The 23,722-nt window shown below is 30.2% G+C and overlaps 2 protein-coding genes and 1 pseudogene across 3 annotated transcripts; all 3 read right to left on the bottom strand.

Moving 5' to 3' along the window:
- Window positions 1-308: 308 nt before the first annotated feature.
- Window positions 309-1,332, bottom strand: LOC103840954 (dof zinc finger protein DOF3.4). The gene has a single exon (XM_009117468.3). The coding sequence runs from the start codon at window positions 1,202-1,204 to the stop codon at window positions 536-538; it is 669 nt and encodes a 222-aa protein (XP_009115716.1). The 5' UTR covers window positions 1,205-1,332; the 3' UTR covers window positions 309-535.
- Window positions 1,333-5,037: 3,705 nt separating this feature from the next.
- On the bottom strand, window positions 5,038-9,166 carry LOC103840953 (annotated as a pseudogene).
- Window positions 9,167-10,864: 1,698 nt separating this feature from the next.
- Window positions 10,865-11,675, bottom strand: LOC103840951 (major pollen allergen Ole e 10). 2 transcript variants are annotated; one of them, XM_009117467.3, is made up of 2 exons: window positions 11,593-11,675; window positions 10,865-11,312 (listed from the first exon to the last, which is right to left on the bottom strand). In XM_009117467.3, exon 2 carries the CDS (start codon window positions 11,308-11,310, stop codon window positions 10,951-10,953), a length of 360 nt encoding a protein of 119 aa, XP_009115715.1. In that variant the 5' UTR covers window positions 11,311-11,312; window positions 11,593-11,675; the 3' UTR covers window positions 10,865-10,950. The 2 variants fall into 2 exon arrangements, with proteins under 2 accessions (XP_009115715.1, XP_009115714.1); XM_009117466.3 differs by having other exon boundaries at window positions 10,865-11,346; window positions 11,593-11,649.
- Window positions 11,676-23,722: the final 12,047 nt, after the last annotated feature.

Genomic DNA, 23,722 nt, shown 5'->3' with positions numbered 1-23,722 from the left:
ATAGTTTCCACACAAAGTCGACATGGGATCTACATTGATTATCCGGTGTAGAATATTTGCTTTAACTGCTAACGCTTTATATGTCACATGCCTCCACAGTAACCAGATTATAGATGGGACTATACTCTGCTGAGCAGATCCTGAGTCTTGATCCAACAGACACTATAAAACAAATTCTCCCAAGTGAACAACACACAAGTTCTCCCTTGGAGACCAGTCTAGTCCAGAAGTAATATATTAGTAATATATTGTTCAGATCGTGGTCATTCGTGAAACAAGACCTAATCCTTATATGATTAGAACAAGACTTGTTCTAACCTCATTTTAATTCTAAACCACATGTGCAAGAACTGTAATAACAGGGTAGAAAGTAACAAGGTAAAAGATCCTTAAAAAAAAAGCCACAAACTTTCTCGCTTTTCTAGTTTCATGACACAAATTCTAAAAAGACCAGACACACTAGAAGACTGACAAAGCCAATAGAAAATGGAAACCCTCTGGTAAAGACGGAAGCTTTATGAAAAAGACTTTCTCTTCATTTGAGGGAGTTCCCAGGTGTTGTGATGGAGAGATCCGGCCACGCAAAGTACTCACCGGCGTTGCTGCTCTCTAAACCCTCGAACTGCCACGTGTACGGCACCGCAACCCCCGGGACATTGGTCGTCGCGGAATCCCCCACGGTCGGAAACGGCCACACCGCTCTTCCGAGTGCGAAGCTGACGTCATCAAAACTCGACCCGGCGTTGTTCTGGTTCAGCAGAGAGGTGAAGTTGCCGGAGAGAGACAAAGCGTTTCCCTTTCCGTCGTTCTCGAGCGGAGCCGTTACGGTGTGGCTGACGCCGTTAGAGGTCGACGAGTGAGGGAAGAGAACAGGTGTCGCTGGCAACGGAACGCTGGTGGTTCTGGTTCCGGAGGAGGAGGAGGAGCAAGTGCGGGAGCGTTTCGCGGATTTGCGAGTACCGCCGCCGACGGGAATGTCGCGGAGAGTTCCGCCGTGAGTCCAGTAACGGCGACAGGATTTGCAGAAGTGACGAGGCTGAGAGAAGTTGTAGTTGTTGTAGTAACAGAACTTAGTGTTGGACGAGTTGCAGCGAGGACAAGGGAGCTGCTCTTGCTGCTCGTTGGCGGTCGGAGGAAGCCCTGTTATCACGCCGTGAGGTCTCATCGCTATCTGTCGTGGTTCGCCGGAGTCAGACATCATCATGGTGTGTGGAAGGAAGAAGCTTTTCTTGTTTGTGTGTTTTGGGCTCAAAGGTTGGAACTTTATATGGAGGAAACATGCGCAGATAGAGAGAATGGGGTATGGAGAAGAAAGTCAGGCTTTTTTTGACAGAGGCTGTTGGGTTGATTTGGGCCACGCTCGCTCTCTCTCTCTCTCTCTCTCTCTCTCTCTCTCTCTCTCTCTCTCTCTCTCTCTCTCTTGTCTTTAAAATTTGTCTTTTTATGGGGTTTTCTTGGAATAGTTGAGTCGGCTATTGATTGTTATGAACAGTGATGGCTCTGTTTCCTCACTAGGAGTCGGCTCACTTCATTACATAGGTGGCTCTTCTTTCAAACAATGACATGAATAAAAAAACAAAAAATCTCACATCTTTACATTCTAATTTCTACAACCTTAAAATGTTTCTAGTGATAGTATTAGCTTACTAGAGGTTTTGAAATTTAATAGCTTAGTTTAACATTTGAGTTACAGTTTAGTTATAGAACTTTTTAAGGTAAATTCGAAAACACGTACGAAAACATTGCACCTAAACTGCCGCCATGAAAATATCGTCGCAATATTTGACTATTGGGAACAGTAGTATTGATTAAGTGAATAGTGTGGCACACTAAACGTTTTCATTGACATATCTGAGGTTGCAGTATATGAAATCAGATTAGTTTTATATTCGTTGAAGTGATCATTATTCATTCACAGTTCTCGTTCTAGGAATTTACTGACTACCTATATTATCTAGAAAACATCATGATATATTTTAATATAATATTTTATTTTCTATAGTATTCTTATTTCTTAGACCATTTCCAACAAGACACCAAGACACCAAATTTAATAAAATTTTATCTTTAACAAGATATTAAATTTGACACCATCCCACCAAATTTGGTATAATGTGAATAGTGTTACACCACTATTTATCACACTAAATATTTATAATACATATTTTAATATATTTCATTTAAAAATATAGCTTAATTACTATCAAATCAATACTATTAAAACATAAACATGCCCTATTGATATTAGTTCAGTCCAGTTATTTTCTTCAACTATATATACACGAAATATAAATTTTATGTTTCCTAACTGCATTTTAAATAATCTTTGTAACCACCACTTCGAAGTCCACAAAAATCGGGATCCACTTTAAGTTTTTAACTGAATCTAATTATTTTTCCTTTTTCTATTAGTCTTGACCATTCAAATGTATTAGTTACAACTTAACACAACAAGCAGTTATATACGAAGATGTAATTAAAGTGGTAATATCTACTCCGTGTATAGTTATATATATTTTTACGAAACACCTGCTTAAGTTTAGTAATAAAATGTGGGCAACTATAACTGGTATAATAATATAAAACCTAATAAAAATATAATATGTTACAAACTTTATGAATAAATTTTTAAAATAATTTTCGAAATACATATGACACGAGTGTATAGTTATGAAACTTGATCTATTTAACTTGAACACAACATATATCAATGGGTCATGGTCCAAAAATATATCCGTATTTTAAAAAGACGGGTCAGAAAATTTTACATATTTACAGAAAAAACAAAAAAAATACAAATTAACATAAAACCTGCGGATCAAGATCCAGAATAGACAAATATGATTACAAAGAAACATATATATGGACATATGATTACAAAGAAACGAGTGTATGTCTGGTTAACTTTTAAATTATTATTATTTTATAAAAGATATTTTAAATTTATACACAAATATGAATACAAAGAAAAAATACAAATATGATTACAAAAAAAAATATAAATATTAAATTAAATTTCTGAAAAAAAAGAAATTAAAACAAAATATATACCCGCCCTTTGAAAGGGCGGATCAAAATCTAGTTTGTAGTTAAACATAAATATATTGTATTATTTTTACTTTAAATTAATTTTCACATTTGGTGTAATAATATTCATCACACAAAATTTCTAAAATACATTTTAATATGTTTCATTTAATAATATATATCAATTACAATAAAATTTGTAATTAAACATAAATAATATTATATTATTTGTATTTTTAATTTATTTTCATATAATTAATTATTTTTTTATTTTTAATTTTATTTATTATATTCATAAATTAGTAAATAATTATTACTATTTATCACTTAAAAATAACAAAATATAAATATAATCTAGATGTAACATAATTATTATTTATTAATTACAAATAATAAAAATATAAAAGTTTTAAAAATAAAAACATCAAATAATATATAATATTGCTTTTGGTGTAAGATTTGGTGTTGTTGTTGGAGATGACAAAAATAAATTAACACCAAAGCATCAAATTTGGTGTAATTTCAACACTAAATTTGGTGTCATTGTTGGAGATATCCTTACAGTATCTCCAATGTAAAATATATTTTTTTCAAAAATAAATTAAAATACTCTAACTCTACTTTATGTCTTACTCCGTATGAAATAATAAATAAACAAAAAATAAATAATTTTATTTATGGAGTAAATTTTATTGTAAAGTGAAAAATTGAGTATAATTAGAATATTTTTTATTTTATACTCATTTTTTAGTTAATTTTAGAGTAAAAATAAAGTGGGGTTGTAGATGCTCTTACCAATCTTATAAATCATTTTTAACATACAGAGAGAAACAATTATTGTACTTGTTTGTCTAATAATGCGAATGTTTAGCCACGGATTCATGGCGCTGCCTTTATGTTTTCAAGTTTTAAAATCAACAGAAAACTAATAATAATGACACAATTTACCTCTTGTGAAAAACAAATGCATGTGGAATAAAAACAAGAGAAAACAATGATACGGAGATAATGCATAGAGAGAGGTGGTGTTAGGTCGCAGTAGGCAACACATAGGTAGGAAGACTATTGAGCTTATCAATGTACGGCCAGTTCTCAGTAATTCTACAATTATTATTATTTCAATTATTTGAAATTTTAATTACTATTTTGTATTATGCTCGATTATTAGAAAATAAATAATACACCAAGCAATCTAGTTTTTCGATATTTGATTTTTCCGTATTACAAATAGTAACAATTTCGGTAAACGTTTGAAACATATAAGCGAATGTCATCTTCACTAATGTTATTTATTCGACAATATAAAAAGAGCTGAATTCATGTTCCAGAAAGTTGGAAACAAGTGACACGTTTTCTATAATTTTCGTTGGATTTTAACTTGAAAAATGGATAACTGGATTTATTGTATACTTTAATATGAGACGAATTAAATTATTATTTTTTGTTGTATCACGCAGCTTTCGAGATTAAAGTCCAAAAGTTTGATCCTGTTTCATTGTTCGCTGTCTAAGAAAAAACAATATTCTAGTAGTAGTGTACCCAAAACATTTTGTTTGTTTACATGGAGATTATTCTTTATTGAACTTTTTTTCTTACTAAAACTGTTATTCGAATTAATTAGACAGGTGAAACTCGCTTATTTATTCGAAGTTTATCACAAACGTTTGCGGGATTTCCAATCAACATAGGCAATGGCAGTGGACCCTGCTTTCATGTTTTTTCAGTAATGTCGTATTATAAGTCTAACAAAATTATCAATTATATAAATTTTGAAACAGTTTTTGGTTTAAAATTGTTTAATGTAAATCACGCTGTAAACTTATGATGTTTCTTAGTTTACAAAAAAAAAAAAAAATGTTTCTTGATTTGACAGCGAATCAGAATCTATGTTACTCGACTAACCGTTTGTATTGGAGCTTGATTGTTCAGAGCATCTCCAACCCATAACACTATTATAGTGTCAAAACCACACTATTTTAGTGTAATTTTAGCACTAAAAAAAAGTTCTTCTCCAACCATAACACCAAATTTCACACTAAAAGCTATTTTATAATATTATATGTATTTATAGTTTTATTTTTCATTTATTTAATTGTCTATTTTATTAATAAATTAAGTGAATAGTGTTTTAGTGGGGTGAATAGTGTTTTAGTGTGGTGAATAGTGTCACACCAAATTTGGTGTGAAATTATAGTGTTGCACTAAAATGGTGTGATTTTTAGTGTTGGGTTGGAGAAGGTTTTTGTGTCAAAATCACACTAAAATAGTGTTTTGGAGTTGGGTTGGAGATGGCCTCAAGAGGACCACATTAAAATCCTCCTACATCGTGACCAAATCTATGCAGAAGACATGAGTATGAGATCTAAAGTTAATACATGGTGCGTAAACAAACATAACCTTTTCTAAAGAAAACAAGACTACGACAAATATCATCTTGGAAGTGTGACAAATTAGTATTGCATTTTCTTCTAAATTAAAAAGCCTATCACTCAAATTGAATTGAGTATATAGGTAAATAAGATTTTCACCATTTATATGCCAACCACAAAATAACATAAATAAAATATTATAGAAGGAATCGGATTCGGGAGACCGCAATCAGAGGAAAATGTGTGATGATAAATCTTCACGCCTTGTCCCAACCCTTCCCATCATTCTGTCTCTCTCCGCATTTCTCGTCCACTTCTCATCTTCTTTTTTCCTTCTCTATTAAATTATTATCATCATAATACTCGTTAATTATTTGTAACTTTCCATGAAAATAACGAACTTTGCAGGTTAACGTCAAAAAATACCCTACAAAACATAAAATGTGATAAAGACAACTGACAAATCCGACGTTTTCTTTAAAGTAAAGTTTTAATACTGGTCTGGTCCGTGTATGTGTATATAAAAGGGCAATAGAGTTACAAAACAATCTTACAGAAATACGTATAGAAAAACGTCAAAAGAAAACGGTCAAAGAGACAAGAGTGAAGCTGTCGGGTCGGGTCGAAAGGGGTGGATAAGCACGCGCAGCCGGAGGAAGATGATATGACCCACACATGAACCACCATCCAAATCAACGACTTATTTCTCTCTCTCTCTAGTCGCTTTCACACCCTAAACAATGAAGAGAGAGAGAAGAGAGAAGAGAGAGCAGAGAGGTGTGGTGTGCCATATGGGCAGACGATGTGTCTTATTTTTATTGCAGCCGTCCTTTCGTTGTCCGTATCCTGGTTCGGACCGGTCCTTTCAGATCATACTTCTGACACACTCTCCCTTATTCCATCTCTCTTCTTCTTGTCTTTTTCCTCCATGTTCCTCTCTGTATGTGCATCGAAATTTAGTTTTATCTACGATCGCTTGACAGCCCACCCAATGTTTTTTTACCCCAGTTACCAAACTATAAACAAGTCTACAATTGACTATTCCCTTTGTTCTTTCTTTCTTTAATAATCGGAGTTTCTTTTTTTTTCTTGACTGAAAAAAAAGAAAGAAACACAGATTTATCATTTAGACAAGATTACATAGAAACTCAGAGTTACTCAATATAGATTCATTATTAAAAACTGGAACAAGATTACATCCGCTATACGCAAGGGCTAAAGTTCAAATATATCATTTCGACAAGTGTAATAGTAGTGTCCATCATAGCAGATATTGGTACATAAAATTAAACTAAAAAAAAAATTAAACTAAACCACATGAGTTATACTCCATATCTACAATAGCTATTTGTTTTAAAAAACAGCAAAACATTTTTATTTGAAAAACGGCTTAAAAATTAAAACAGCAAAACATGAACAAATGTATTGTAATTTTAAATGTAATATAACCCCATAAATATATAACCAAAAAGGAACAAAAAGAAAGATGAATATCACGATGTTGGAAAAAAAATTACATTAATTTTTTTTTTCTCAAAGGTTACGAAGGTGGATGAGATTAAAGGGAGACGAATTTGGAGTGTCACCGTACAGTGATTTGTCAGCAATGAGAAGATTAACAGCTTCACTAGGCTGGTACGGGTCCCAAAACTACAAGCTTTGACCGGTCCTTGCAAAGACATGACGTTGGTCCACATGGCAATATCCCCGCCAATCTCCCTTCCGTCCCACAGCACGCCTCTCTCGCCGTCCTAAACCCTATACATCATTTTCACATTGATCAATGAAACTCGCACAAAATCACAATTTTTTCGAGAACATTTTCCTTACTAGTGTAAAAACTTTTAAACTAAAATTCCCTAGTCAAAGCTCAACCTACTCACAGGCTAAAATTCATGACCCTAATATAAACCCAAATATGTAAGTGCTCATTAGATGTTTTTTAAAACCAATGGGCCGATATTATATATTCTTTACCATATTCTTTGTAGTTGACAATGAGGTCCATGATAGACGCTGGCGTAAACGAAGTGTGCGTCTTTTAGACTTATCTTTCAATTCCACCAGCAAGAGATCTTTGAGACGAGCATTGTACTGGAGAGTCAGCTTGTTTGTCAAATCAACACACTGCTTATCCTTAAGGTGATTGGTTGATCTTTGGTACGGTAAACACCCGATTCGAGCCACATTACCCACCACAAATTTACGACCATATAATCTCTAACGTTTCATCCCACAAAACTATTTTAATTAACAGCGATCAGTAGAACATAGTGTTCATAATTTTTCCAGCATACCTTGAGTCAGGGCCGTGCCTGACATTTGACAGGTTAGAAGCGAGAAAAAAAAATTTGACCCAGAACTGCTCTACCCATCCCTCGAACCCAGGACGCCCAGCAAAGGAAACCCAAATAACAGCTTCTTTAACCATCTCTGCTACCTAATCTTTAAGAAAATTGGCCCCATAAATTATTTTATACTGATCGGCCCTCAAGCAAATGCTTGATGGGCTTGTATCCAGGCCCGGCCCTGCCTTGAGTTGGTCACGGAGATGACTAACATGTCCTCAACAAAAATTTTAGGAGTTTGTGTTAATCTTGCTTGTACCGCAACAAATGGGACTAGATAGTCGATGAGAAAATTATTTGAGCCAATAACTAGGGAGAATATTGATTAATTTTTGATGTGATCTCTGGCCTTTTCTTCACCTAAAAGTTTATCGAACTGCTTTCTTGTAATGGTAAAGTAATCAACTTGTACATCCATTCCTAGCAGATTCACCTATACAATCGTCATTTTGAAACGTTAATTATATAAAACAGTCTAATGCACATTTGGGTACATGATCAAGCAATTAAGGTAAAAACAACTATTTAACAAATCTATAAAAAAATATTTTAATTTTTTTTTTAACGTGAACCTTTGCTATACGAAATATACGTCACATAAAATGTGCAGGAAAGCACAAAACACTAACAAATACACTTCCAGCAGGATTGAGAATTCCGCCACCACCAGATGCGTAATTGCCACCATTTTACTAGTGCTTCACCATTTGCATTTGTACTAGATATGGAACTGCATAATTTGGCTGCCCTACCTTTTCTCTTGTAGACAACAAGATATATTAAAAATAAACATTAGCATAATCATTACAATAAAATCGATATTAATTTATATTTGAGAAATTTCTTAAAATAGACATTTTTAAGTTTTTGTCACAAAAATAGTTTTCAATGAAGTAAATGACTAAAATAAATTTTATTAAAAGATACAAATATATTTTTACCCTAGGTTAACTAATCTAAACTTATAGTTTAGAGTTAATGGGTAAGGTTTTGGGGATAGAATTTTAATTTTTTTAAAATAAAAAATAAATATTAAAATTTTCAAAATAAAAAAGGACTATTTTGGTTATTTTTTCTTGAATGCTATTTTTGTGACAAAAACTTAAAATGAATTTTTGAGAGAATTACCCTTTATATTGTATGAATGTTTTAACTAAATTACCAACGATGTCAGCTATGGTACGGCCGTTAGTAAATCGGCCGGTTGGATTCCCACGGGGTGGTTTGAAATTGATGCCATTAGGAGGACTATTGACTATAGACAACGTTTGCAAGTAATTGTTATTTCCCGCATCCACTAGCGAATCACCAAAAATGAATGATGCAGCTAAGCCGTTTTAGTCTGCTGCGTAGGCTATTCATGAAGATCTTGATCCAAGGAAAATATGAAGGGACGAAATAAATAGCTTTGTTCATTGTCATGAACTGGTTTCTAATATTGATTGTGTTACGGGTGTTCTTTGACAAATTAGTGTTTATATAAATATAAACTCATAACTCATATAAACTCTTTTGACTGGTTAAGAAGCTATGGAAAGCAACCTCATTTGTTCGATTTTAAACTGGATTACGTTGTTTAACAAACAAAAAGCTCTTTTCATGGTTAACATGTTTCCGATGTTAGCACTACAAAAACAGAGAGAGTTAGGACACCAAACTTTGTGGTTGGGTCACGAGCTATTTCCCATTATAACTACATATTAGTAATAAGCAACTTCAATATCACAAAAATTCAGTTTAAGAATATTGTTTTGATATAACATACAGTTGTATCTCCTCATGAAAATAATACATAATATATTTTACTTTTATGTTAATTATAATTTTATTAAATAATTTTGACATTTATAAAACTATATTTTATATATTAATTTAAACTAGGTTTTGACCCGCGCTTTGAAAAGCGCGGATTTTGTTTTTCATTTACTGAAATTAATTAAAAAATTAATATTATCTTCTTTTCATATCTTAACAATAAAAAATTTTAAACTTTTATCATTTTCATTTTTTTCAAAATATGGTATTTTTCGAAATAGATTTAAAGATGATATGTGTGATTTAATAGTGTATATATATATAGAGTAATGATGTGAATTGTCGATTTTACACTGAAAATGAGTTTTTCTTGTCATATATTTGTATTATAGTTCTAACCATCAATATACAAATATTTTTTTTTATCTTTATTAGATTTAGAAGCTAATAATATTTTTGAAAGCACACCAGTTTTTTATGTCAACATTTTATTAGAAAATAAATAATTTAATGTTAATTTATTATAATGTTTGAGGTTCAAGTACTATTTTCATATCTGATCCAAATCAGTGGTTGAACCGATCAAGATGAAACCATGTATATAATCTTGTTCGGATTCAATGAAAAAATCTTTTATTAAAATCTGATTGAAAACCTTGGTAAAAACCCAACAACTTGTTATTAACCAATTATGATTTTGCTGTGACAATATTAGTTTATTGATATGATAATATTAGTTTATTTTTTATTAATAACCTATTATAATTTGTATTTTTATTTTATATTTAAATTTAATTTTATAATAATTTTAAAATATTCTTACACTTATAATTGCTATATCAATATTATGGACAAAATGACATAATAAATGATTTTATGTTAAGGTACTATATAATATAAATATTTACATAATTGTTTATTTGTATTTAACAATTTGAAATAAACGATAGAAAATAAATTATAGGTTAGATGATAAAATCAGTATTATAAAATATATTTTTGTTTAAAAAAATAAGATTGGGCCTTAAACTCGTTAGATAAGTTAACGGAGGCATTTTGGTTGGATTTTTTTGGTTAAACGGTCTAATGAAATCGTTTCAATAATAATAGGCCTTAATTAAATAGATTAGTATGTAAATTTATTATGGTTAGTGAATATAGCATTTTTTTAAGGAAGTAAATATCCAACGTATGCCTAAATGTCCTCAGAATTATAGCATAACTGATTTTGTTTCTTTTTTCATTTGATGTTAAATGAGGCAAAAATAATTAGAAAAAATCTAAATAAGGGAGTGGCATACATTTGTAAATAACTTGAAAAACTAAGGGCAGAATCCTAATAGGGATTCTGCTTTAATAGTATAGATAAAATAAAATATTATATCATCAGAATATTAGCTTGAACTCCCGAAATAGTAAGCATGACACGGCATACATATATATATATGTTGTTAATAATGCACAAAAATACACGGGCCATGGCTTGGGTCGTCATGAACTTCAGTGCCGGTACCACTGAAATCGCATTGCGCCTTGGTGGAACCTTCGTTCTGGTAATACAAGTTCATCACAAACGACGCATGATCTCTGAGAGTGTTTGGTTCGTAGCAGACTCCACCTGGTTGGATCGGTGTACAATCGCGAAAACCTCCTGAGTCGCTGCAACACCAATCTATAGTATCTTGTAGTTGTTCAGCTGTCGCATCAGAATTCGCCACACACCATACATTTCTTTGGGCCCTGGATACTGTTGATATGAGGAGGAAGAAGAAGAGCACTGTCAATGATAAAGACATTGTTGTTGCCACCATGTCTGCTTGTAGATGATATATGTTAGACGTGAGAATCTTGAATGAAATCAAAAAACAAAATGGGATGAAAAAGTATTATGCGGCAGCACTTTTGAAAAAATAAGAAAATAGACGAATACATGGAGTCAATATTTGATTATTTCCTTAATTTAATAAATCGTCCGTAGGTGAGAAGGTTTTCGTATGATTTTTGAGTTTCAGGAAAAAACCACATGAAATTGTTTTGTTACACCAAAAACAGAACATCTGAACTTATTATTCACACTATATTTTCAGACTTACTTTAAAAAACTTGAGGTATTGATGAAACTTTTGTAAGATTATTATGTATGAATATAGATTGTTATATTTTTAATAGAAAAAAAAATATGTATATATATATATGAAAATTTCACAAAGCTGAAAGCTACTTATAAAGTAACTTGGACATTTGTCAAAAAGTTTAATAAGCTTTAGCCATTTGTCACTAAGTTTACTTTGGTTATTAACCAAGTGTACTTAGCTTTACCATGTGTCACCAAATTGATTTATCTTAACCACTAAGATAACTTAGTCATTAAGTTTTCTTAGCTTAAACTATTTGCTACCAAATAGATTAAATTTAGTCGTAAATTAATCTTAATGATTTTTCCTTGTTTAAAGACAACTCTTTCATTTTACTTAGGCTTATGGACTTGTAAAATGTGGTGACTTTTCTCCATATAAAATATAATATTTACTTCACTTCACGTCAGATTAGATTTTTACCCAATCCATTAGGCTTGTGAAAATTCTATGCACACACTTAGTTTTACTCATCCGGTTACGCTCGTAAAAGTTAGTTCCAAAATCTACACTATTAAAACACCATCATTCTTATTTTTTTTATTTTAATGAAAAACTCAATTGACCTAAAATGTCCATACTTCTCGAAAGAAATTTTAGTTTTTATTAATGGCATATTATTTTTTTAGTTTTTAGACCTAAGCTTATGTAACTACTAATTCAATTCATTTTAATCATGATCCATTAAAACTTATTCTGAAAATTATAAAATTAACTTTCTTAACAGGCTTAAACCTATTGTATGATTATAAACAGAACTAAATGAATATCTACGTTAAAATTATAATAGTACTATGCTTAACTATAAAATATTAATGTCAAAATGTAATCAGATATAAATTGAAACTAACCTATTTTTATTAACATAAAATTTATTAACCTATGTAGCAATTATATTTTAACATTTATAGTTAACTCAATTATATCATAAATGGGTATTTTACAAAAGGGGTTTTATTATTTAATTTCCAAACTATATGTTTCTTGCATGTCCAAGTACATACCTTGAGATGATATAATATGTGCTTCAGTCTTTAAATACATGCTTTCCACATTGATTCAGCCTATAACATTGTATTATAGGGGAATTGGGTATCCCACAGTTTTGTTTTTCAACAAAATAATAATATATTGATATCATAAGCATTTTACAAGATACAAACACAATTCAATACAACCATTGATCCAAATACAGGAAGTTGGAAATAATTTCGATGAAAGAGTAGAGAGTAACCATGCTTTCCATAAGAAAGTCTTGTAGGCTAACAGATGAAATCTGTTATGTCCCTCTTTGACATACTTTTTATGGCTATCATCTCTTGGATGAAACTCCAAAATGCACTTGACAATGCTTCTACAAATAATTTTGATTTAAGAAATACTAGATATTGACCCGCCCTCGAGAGGGCGGGTATATGTTTTGTTTTTAAATTTTTTTGTCTAATATAATTTATATGATTGTGTGTTTGTAGAATCATATTTTTGTATGATATGAATTTAATAGAATAGATAATTTTTGTAAGTATATTAAATAAATCAAGTTCCATATGTATTTGTGTCTTTCTTTATATCATATATGTATTTTTTTTGTAATCATATTTGTGTTTTTATCTGTGATCATATATTCATATTATAGACTACATGTAGGGATAAGAGTTCAGGTTCGATTCCGACTATTCAGATATTGGTCTTTAGATGAGAGATTAAAACCTATTTGGATATTTATAAATTTTAGTTCGGATTTAGTTTGGATCATTACGGGTTCAGTTCAAATATCGATATTCATTTAAATTATGTAAAAATATTAAAATACAAATATACCATAAATTCTATTAATTGTGCGACTGGTTTTTCCGCTACCACCCGCAAATGTTGCTTTTGCGGTTGGTAGCGGTTGTCGGCGGTTTGCAACAATCACTCAAATCGCTCTAAACCGCTTCAACCCGCTCCGAATCTCATAAATTCAAAAGCTGGCTCCAGCTACCGTTTGCGGTTGCGGGCGGTTGCGGGAGGATAATTTTTTTTCTTTTTTTAAATCAATATATATACAAAAGTAAAAATGTTTAATAAAAAATTTAAAATTGAAATTATAAAAATATTAAAATATATCTATTATATTTTAATTAATATTATAAAATTTTATAATAAAAACAATTTCAATAAATTTTCAAAAATTTATGGGTGAAAGTAAAAATATTTAATAAAAAATATTAATTAAAATAAAGAATCCGAGTAATAGTTGGGATTATGTTAGGAAAAATAAAATACATGAACATCATCGAAAAAATTGTTGGGATTTGAACAGTAAAAATAATGGTGGTTACATAACAAAAATAAGATATATGGATACAGTTACAAAAAGTGGTGGTTGCCGATCATTAGGCACTTTAAGTGGGGGGTTACATAATATATATATATATTTCATTGCAGTTATATTAAAAAGGTATGTATTATTAAAATTTAAGTTGGACATAACTTTTTATCAATGGGTCACACTGCTGTTTTAATAGAATAGATTGTTGGTGTATATAGACCTTTCCTTCTCGTTGAAACCAATATATGCGACCATTCTATCAACATTACCCCATGCTGATGAATGATTAAATATCCATGTCAAATATGGTATAATTAAGAAATGCGGTAAACTCCCAAAATTAAAAGGTTTAGAAAATATATACTTGTAAGAATACATCATCATTGTTTGTACTTTGCATTTCATATAGCGAAATATTCAATAATATTTAGAAATTATGTTACCTCTCTATTTTTAACATAAAAATCATGTTATCTCAAATATAAAATTTTTAGAACTATGTGTGCATATTTCAATGGTCCATATAAAGCCAGGTTTTTTTTTTTTTTTGAGAACTTATAAAGACAAATTGTTTATATCGAGATAAGTTCTAAACATAGGAAAATTTACACATACTCGTCAAAAATACTGTAAGCGTATATATAATATTCTTTGACTAAAACTTCCATAGTTCCATGTTGATTTTCTTCTAAAAGCGTTTGATGCAGTCTATTATATACTTTTTGCTTTATTTAACTGATAATACTTTCATACATTTCATACAAATGTTTTATCTTATGTGATGTAGAAAACCAAATAATTTCTAAATCGATATTTTAAGGAATGGCAATGGATCAGTTGCACGGATCGTGCTGCAAAGGAAAGGCCTTAGAGCATCATTTAGCTTATACAAACTCACTTAAGTTTCTAAGATATTAGTTTTAAAAAAAAAAACGTTTTTCAGATATATACTTTAATAGCTTAAAAGTGTTTTTTTATGGGAAATTAGGTGGTATGGCTAAGAAAAAAACAATATTTAGCTCAATAGCTAAATGCCCTACCATACATCAATACAACATGTATTTTATATATTAATACACTATTACCCTCGTAAATGACCGCTGCAACCTGCTACCAAATAATTTTAAAACAACTCATAAATAAATGGGCTTATTGGCTTACTAGCCATATTTAAAAAGAAAATCAAGAGAATAGACATGATTTTGACAGAATGTAGTGACTGTCTTTTTACCATCATTCCAGCCGGTTATACCCTTGTTAGTAACAGGTATCCGGTTTCTTCACATAAAGAAAACGACGTGGTGATTTTGTGACCCATAGTAATAGTGAGCGAATTTTAAAAGCGCGTGAAATGAAACGGCGAAATAGAAGATAATGAAACGTATATTCTATACCGATTACAAGCGTTCCATACTAATTTGGGTAGAATAGTATCACTGTAAATCCAATTCCAATTGAAAGAACAGCAACACTGAAAATTTAGATATAAACTAATGAACTAAATCACTAAACCCAACTTAGAAATAGAAACCATTGACACAATCAATGTTTAAGCTAAAGAAAATGATAGTAGACCGTCTTATATTTCTAACGACTACAAAGAAAGTTAATTTCCATTTAACAACTACGAATAAAAAAAATTGAAGTATACTATTTTATTTAGCGGCGAACTATTCCATATGCTAAAGTATAAATGAGTAAGTTAATGATTATAAGTCTTATAGAGTTACTTACACAGTCGCACAATTTATTACGAGAATATTTCTATTCAATCTAACCCGTACTATTTAAAATGGTACTATGTACACAGTCGATCCATGTTTGACCAACATGAAATACAAAGCTAATGGAATGATAATAGAATACTTGACAGTAAACACTAAACCCAAATTAGGGAAACATAAACCCCAATCCACCTTCCATAATACTGGAGACATGTATTTACAGTCCTCATGAGCAACATGAAATACAAAGTTAATGGGGATGGTAATAGAACACTTGACATTAAACACTAAACCCAAGTTAAGTAAATATAAACCCCAAAACATAGGCAAACCAAACCTTCGGGAAATTAAATCCACGTCTTATAATACTGGAGGTATGTATTTGTGATTTTTTGAAAGAAGAAAAAGCCATCCACGTATAACTTTATTGATCACATACATAAGCATCGAGAGTTATATTCCATATCATCTAAGTTTTATTCTATATCAGATAAAAACTAAACCCTAAAATCTAATCACTAAATCCTAACCCAAATATAAACTCTAAACTCATATATCAAAATCTAAAAAATACATAATGGTATGTAATATTAAATTAAATTATGTTATATTAAATTATATTATGTAATATGCCAATTCTATATCACCAAAATTAGAACACATGATATGAAAGTTCAGAAATGTTCTATTCCATATCCAAACAAAATAGAAACAAGTAATGCTTTCCCAATATTCCAGAAACTAAACCCTATCCAATCATCACGAAACCCTACACGAAAATATAAACCCCAATTCATATATAAAAATACGCAAGTATTAAATTTGTATGAATTCAGAAGCAAAATAAAGTGATATTAAACGTTTCAATTTATAGCATGAATGCAAATAAGATGATTTTTCATTTTACATGATCAAAATATAATAGAAACATATAATAGGTGCTCTAACAGAATAAATGTGTTATGTAGAAGCACACGTGTGCGGATGGGCATGGCGATGACATAGGTTGAAATAGTTGTTAAAACTTTTGTTTCCAGTGGGTTCAAAGCCTGTCTCAAACAATCTACTCGCAAGGTTTAAATCGTCCATGCCAGATCTGAAGGATGAAGGTAGGAGGTAAACACGGTTAGGACAGAATACTTAATGCAAATAAATTAAATGGAATACAAAATACTGCAGTAGCAACCACTCAATTCTATCTCAAATAAAATATGTTTACATACAGTTATACTAGACCATGTCGACTAGAATAGTAATGAATGATCTCGTACTATGTTCACACGCATGCTAACCTATACCATATCAAATAGAATAGGAACGAAAGATATCATACTATGTCAACACAGACAAACCTATCTATCGCAGATGCTATTCGCTAGGAAAACAAAATTCAAATTTAACAAAGACTAAGAACAGCTGGGGAAACCCCAACCCCAAATCACCCAACCCCTAAATCAATTAGAGAACTTCGCAACGGCAACGAGACTGTAGATTTACTAAAAGAGTACCCTAGTTCTCAGTATAGCGCAAATATGAAATAAAATTACAGGAGATGAAGAGAATCGAAGGTTAAAACCTGAGAACGTAACGTAACTAAAGAGATCTGAGAAGAATCGATGATTGGAATTGGAATGGGTATGGGCGTGCACTATTCACCAAGAAGCAAAATAGAAGACGGAGACGATCTGAAGCGAGAACGACGGAGATAGAGACGAGCGGGTGGAGGAGATTTGCGAAAGAAGTGTATGGAGGGGGAAGAACCGTAGATGAAGAAAGTGAGAATGGAGGTTGTGTGGAAAGGGAAGAGACACGTTTTATTTGGGGGTTAAAAGAAAATGATTTATAATTTTTTTTCATAGCAGGTGAGCCGGTAAATTAGAGAGGGTCTTACAGTAATATTATGTATATATCACGGCGTATATCGATCCGTTAGGGTAAAGCGCTAGTCCTTTAATTAACGTTTTTTTCATGGCTATAGGCCCCAATTCCCCTAAATAAATGTAAATAATTCGTGGTTCTTTATTATTCACACACCACTTTCTAGATAAATATTTAATTGATAATTTAGTGAAAGTGAATGTGTTCCATCTCAGATTTACGAGACCTTCATCACCACCGTTTACATTCTCGATGAAGAAGAAGACCACTTTCGACGGCTCCGAAGTTGAGAAAGCTGGAGGAGGCTTCTCAGATTCTGAAATCGACAGTCCCAAGGAAATGGAACAGGAGCATGGAAGCTGATGAGAAGATAGCTTCCAAAGTTGCGTGCAGCGACTGACGTGTGCGGTTGATTGTCTGTTGGAATTGACTGGAGCAAGGAATATGGCACAAATTGCATAAACGAATTTCAAGGCTCTAATTTGCCTTTGTCTTCTCATAAGCTACGAATATGAGATCTTCATTTGTTACATGTCGTAATTGTTATTTGCATTCGTATATGATTTTGTAAAGAGAAATAATATAGGTAAACGTAAATGGAATAGAATTTCCTATGACATCAAATAACATAGAATATAATGTGATGTGAACGGGATGGTATTCATATGATGTTGTCTCTTCCATCTTTTTTCTCTAATGCGGTTAATCTCTTTCGATACAGTCAATCTGAATATCTTATGATTTAGCCAATTTTTAATTCTTTTGTCATTGATCTTTTTGTGCAATATGAGATCTTCATTTGTTACATGTCGTAATTGTTATTTGCATTTGTATATGATTTTGTAAAGAGAAATAATATAGGTAAACGTAAATGGAATAGAATTTACTATGACATCAAATAATATAGAATATAATGTGATGTGAAGGGATGATATTCATATGATGTTGTCTCTTCCATCTTTTTTCTCTAATGCGGTTAATCTCTTTCGATACAGTCAATCTGAATATCTTATGATTTCATCGATTTTTAATTCTTTTGTCATTGATCTTTTTGTGCAATATAGATTTCACAGATACATTCTATTTTTATTTTTATATAGTATAGTTTCGATCACCGATATGTATTATTTGTTCTATTTTATTTGAGTTCAAATTTTATATCTGAATTAAGGTTTATAGTTGGGTATATGGTTTAGTAATTAAGGTTTAGGGTTTAGTATTTGGAAGGTGGATGTTGAAGTTAGGATCATCATTAACTTTTTTTAATGTAATCATAGATATTTCATACTTTCACCAATATATAATATACTATTTATTTTGTTCCATTCTATTTGGGTTTAGTTTTATAATTGATTTTAAAGTTATATTGGGGTTTAGAGTTTAGTAATTAAGATTTATGATTTAGTATTTAGGGTTTAGTGATTAGGATTTAGGGTTTATTATTTAAGAGTTGAGGTTGGGTTTTAATGTTTAGGGATTCTGGGTGTGGTTTGATTTCTATACTACTTCGACGATTTAGAATAGAACATTCAGTGTATATTTATGTGGTCAATAAACATTTTTTGTGGATGTATTATAGTTTATATTTGGGTTTAGGATTTAGTGATTAAGGTTTAGGGTTTAGTATTTATGAGTTGGGGTTAGGGTTGGGTTAGTGTTTAGTATATAGGGATTATAGGTGTAGTTTGCGTGGTCATATAGAATAAAACATTGGATGTATATATATGTGGTCAATAAACTTGTCACGTGGATGTCTACTTTTTCTTTCATATGAAAAGTTTTCGGTTCCCTTTTGTCCATATCTTTTCTCAGTTACGTCATCAATATATAATACATTCACCGGGTAATTGTTAACGAAAGAGGTATAACTGGATAAATTGTATCATAAATGTTAGTTTCTTAATAATGTCAAAATCATTGTCATTTTCTTAATTTTCATTGTGAATATGGTTATTCAACAAATAAGCCCTTTTTTATTATAACAACACTTCTATTACTATGCAATCGAAGTACATGATCTTCGTGAAGAAAATTAGTAAAAGTGTTATTGAATAGAAAAGAAAAGTAAATTGACAATTCATTTTATAAATAAATAAACATTACCAAGTAGTAAATTGAAAAGTAAAACCAATATCTTAAAGAAAATTAAAATCTCTACTAGGACAGACTCACCTCTTTTTTCTTTCTTCACTTTTAATATTTTAATTTGTTTTATCCCTTAGAAATCTATTAAGATAGTTTCTCTAAATGAGTTTTTCAATATTAAAATATAATTTTTTTTAAAGAAATATGATTGTGTTATTAAATTTTAATGGTAAAAATTCTATCAATCATTAGAAAATACATGATATATGAGTCTCACCATTTTTGAGATTTTTTCAAATAAAACGTTGTTGTGAATTTCTCCAATAATACATCATTTTGAGAAAACAAAAAAAAATCAGAATATGAATAGTTTCTCTTCAAATTCGAAAGAATACTATTCACAACCTCATTTTTACTATTGAACTTTTTATTTATAGGTTGCCCTTAAAATTGTATATAATTTTATTTTATATTTAAAGATTAAATATTTCTTTACTTTATTAAAATTAATAATATTTTCATTAATACAATTACATGTTCATATAAATCAATGTCTATTCTTTTAGAAACTAAATATGTATAAAATAAAGATTTTGTTGAAATATAAATTATAATGAGTGAAATTTATAAGTTTTTAAAATACATAGCATTATTAGAATTAATAACAACTATTAATAATAGAATATACTTGAAATGTTCTATTTTGTGGGAAAAAGGATGGAACCATTGGAATAAAATTCAAACTAATTTTAATTTACATCAGGAAAATTTTGAAAATTTGATAGCAACCATTGGATAGGCCCTAAGTGGTTATCTTGAAATCTATCAACATAGATGTTCTTATAACTTGTTTTCCCCATTGAGCTTTATGATTTATACCCAATAGTTGCCCAACTAATGAAATGATGTTAAAAATAAAAAAAAGATAAAAAAAATAAGTACATGGAAGAAAAAATTTCGAACGTGAGAAATGCAAGAACACGTGATTGATTTAAGTCAAAATCGTGCCAACAAGTATATATTTTACAAAATTCCGGTTAAATACGAACCATGACTACATCAAAATGAGCATCATTACTAGTTAGAGACTTTGGCCTTGAATGTTAGTTGCGGGATGAGAAGAACACACGATGATAGAGAATGTGTTTTACCATTCACTTGTGTTTCTATTAGTTTTATAAATAAATAAATAATAAAAGAGTAGTGTGGGACAGAGTGTGAGAAAAGTTTTGGTCTTCAACCACACCTGTGTTTAACAAGAGATGAATATGGTGTGGTTAGAAGTGTAGGCTTCAAATGGTAACAGCGGTTTGAGCGGTATGAGACAAACGGATTGGATAGTGCGGTACTGTTTAACTGCGGTTTGTATAAGAGAAACGCATACTGCGGAACAACTGCGGATCGTCCAAAATAAATGGTTCTAAACAAAGTATGAATGGTGACAAGTATAATGAGTAGTGCAACTCAGGGAAGTATTTATATTTTCAAACAAAAAAATTGGTGGAACTAATATAATTCTTTTAAAAGTATTTTATACATTTGAAATATAAAATTAAATATGCTATTAGTGAATTTTTATAACTAATATCTTGTTTTATTTTGAAATTATAATTGCATTAGATGTCGTTTAAACAAAATTAAATAAATTATAATATTTATTATATTTTTGCAATAAAAATAACTTTTTTACAATAGTATACACTTTTTTTTTTTTCTGTTCAACAACAATATTCACTTTGAACTACACCATATTTATCTCTTGTTAAACATGGGTGTGGTTGGAGACAAAAACTTTCCCGCACTCTGTCCCGCACTACTCTCTTATTATTTATTTTATTTATAAAATTAATAAAAACACAAGTGAATGGTAACACATATTCTCTACCGCCGTGCGTTCTATTCATTCCGCAACTAGCATCCGAGGCCATTCGAAGTTGTATACTATTGCTGAACAGAAAAAGAAGAAAAAAGTGTATAGTATTATACAAAAAATATTTTTACTATAAAAATATATTAAAAATTATAATTTATTTAGTTTTGCTTAAACAACATCTAACACAATTATAATTTTAAAAATAAAACAAAATATTTGATATAAAATTTCGCAATAGCATGATAAATTTTACATTTCAAATATATAAAATATTTTTAAAAAAATTATATTAGTACCACTAAATTTTTAGTTTGAAAATATAAATATATCATATGTATCCCGCAGTTATACTATTTCAAACAAAAAAATTGGTGGAACTAATATAATTCTTTTAAAAGTATTTTATACATTTGAAATATAAAATTAAATATGCTATTAGTGAATTTTTATAACTAATATCTTGTTTTATTTTGAAATTATAATTGCATTAGATGTCGTTTAAACAAAATTAAATAAATTATAATATTTATTATATTTTTGCAATAAAAATAACTTTTTTACAATAGTATACACTTTTTCTTCTTCTTTTTTCTGTTCAACAACAGTATTCACTTTGAACTACACCATATTTATCTCTTGTTAAACATGGGTGTGGTTGGAGACAAAAACTTTCCCGCACTCTGTCCCGCACTACTCTCTTATTATTTATTTTATTTATAAAATTAATAAAAACACAAGTTAATGGTAACACATATTCTCTACCGCCGTGCGTTCTATTCATTCTGCAACTAACATCCGAGGCCATTCGAAGTTGTATACTATTGCTGAACAGAAAAAGAAGAAAAAAGTGTATAATATTATAAAAAAAATATTTTTACTATAAAAATATAATAAAAATTATATTCTCTACCGCCGTGCGTTCTATTCATTCCGCAACTAACATCCGAGGCCATTCGAAGTTGTATACTATTGCTGAACAGAAAAAGAAGAAAAAAGTGTATAATATTATAAAAAAAATATTTTTACTATAAAAATATATTAAAAATTATAATTTATTTAGTTTTGCTTAAACAACATCTAACACAATTATAATTTTAAAAATAAAACAAGATATTTAATATAAAATTTCGCAATAGCATGATAAATTTTACATTTCAAATATATAAAATATTTTAAAAAAAATTATATTAGTACCACTAAATTTTTAGTTTGAAAATATAAATATATCATATGTATCCCGCAGTTATACTATTCATTTTATATGTCACCATTCATACTTCGTTTTGAACCATTTATTTGAGACGATCCGCAGTTGTTCCACGGTATGTGTTTTTCTTATACAAACCACAGTTAAACCATACTGCAGTATCCAACCCGTTTGTCCCGCACCGTTTTAGAGCCTTTAAATAAGTTTCTCACGACAATCTTCAAAAACAATTTTTTTTTGAATCATTGAATATTAAGTTTGTATATGAGTCTTTCTAACGAGAGACAGTCTTTCTATTTCTCTTCCTCTTTTTCGTAGTTTCAGATTATTTTAAAGACCTATCAAGATCGTGTGTATAAGATAATGATTAATAGAAAAGGGGGGGGGAGAGCGTTTTTAAGGTAGGGTTCTTAGCGGAATATAAGAAAGCGTTTTTTTAACTTTTAATTAAAAAAAATTAAGAATTGGTTTTAGCTTTTTTAGTTAAAAATTTAGAGACGGTATCTTATATTCCGCTAAGAATCCTACCTTAAAAACGCCCAATTAATCATGCTCGAAGACCTATATAAAAAAGAGTTTCTCTGTCATCTTTTTAATTTGTCTGAGCTAAACCAAAGTTGATTTAAAATTGAGAATAACCGTATAGTTAACTGAATATTATAATTTCAGTAATTTTTTTTGTCTGAACAGAGTATATCCGCCGAATATATGACCTTATAAAACATATTATAGAACAGTGTTAGAACATGATTAATGAAAGAAATTTAAATTTGAGATTCTTAGAGCATCTCCAACCCATAGCTATTTTCACCTCTATAATAGCATTTAGAGGTGAAATTGCTCAAACCCACCTCTATTTCTTCCTCTATAATAAAGATCTCTATTTTTTCCTCTATTTATAGAGGAATAAATAGGATTCCTCTATTTTTTACTCTACATTTAGAGATTGCTATTTTAGAGGAATACATTGGAGCATATCCCATCTCAGACAATCTCCAATGTATTTT

This window comes from Brassica rapa, chromosome A09 (genome assembly GCF_000309985.2).
Source record: "Brassica rapa cultivar Chiifu-401-42 chromosome A09, CAAS_Brap_v3.01, whole genome shotgun sequence".
Taxonomy (NCBI): Eukaryota; Viridiplantae; Streptophyta; class Magnoliopsida; order Brassicales; family Brassicaceae; genus Brassica; species Brassica rapa.
This window is presented reverse-complemented; position numbering and strand designations above follow the sequence as displayed.

Excerpts from the sequence above, each read along its gene's own strand:
- LOC103840954 (XM_009117468.3), bottom strand. The coding sequence starts at position 1,204 with ATGATGATGTCTGACTCCGGCGAACCACGACAGATAGCGATGAGACCT.
- LOC103840951 (XM_009117467.3), bottom strand. The coding sequence starts at position 11,310 with ATGGTGGCAACAACAATGTCTTTATCATTGACAGTGCTCTTCTTCTTC.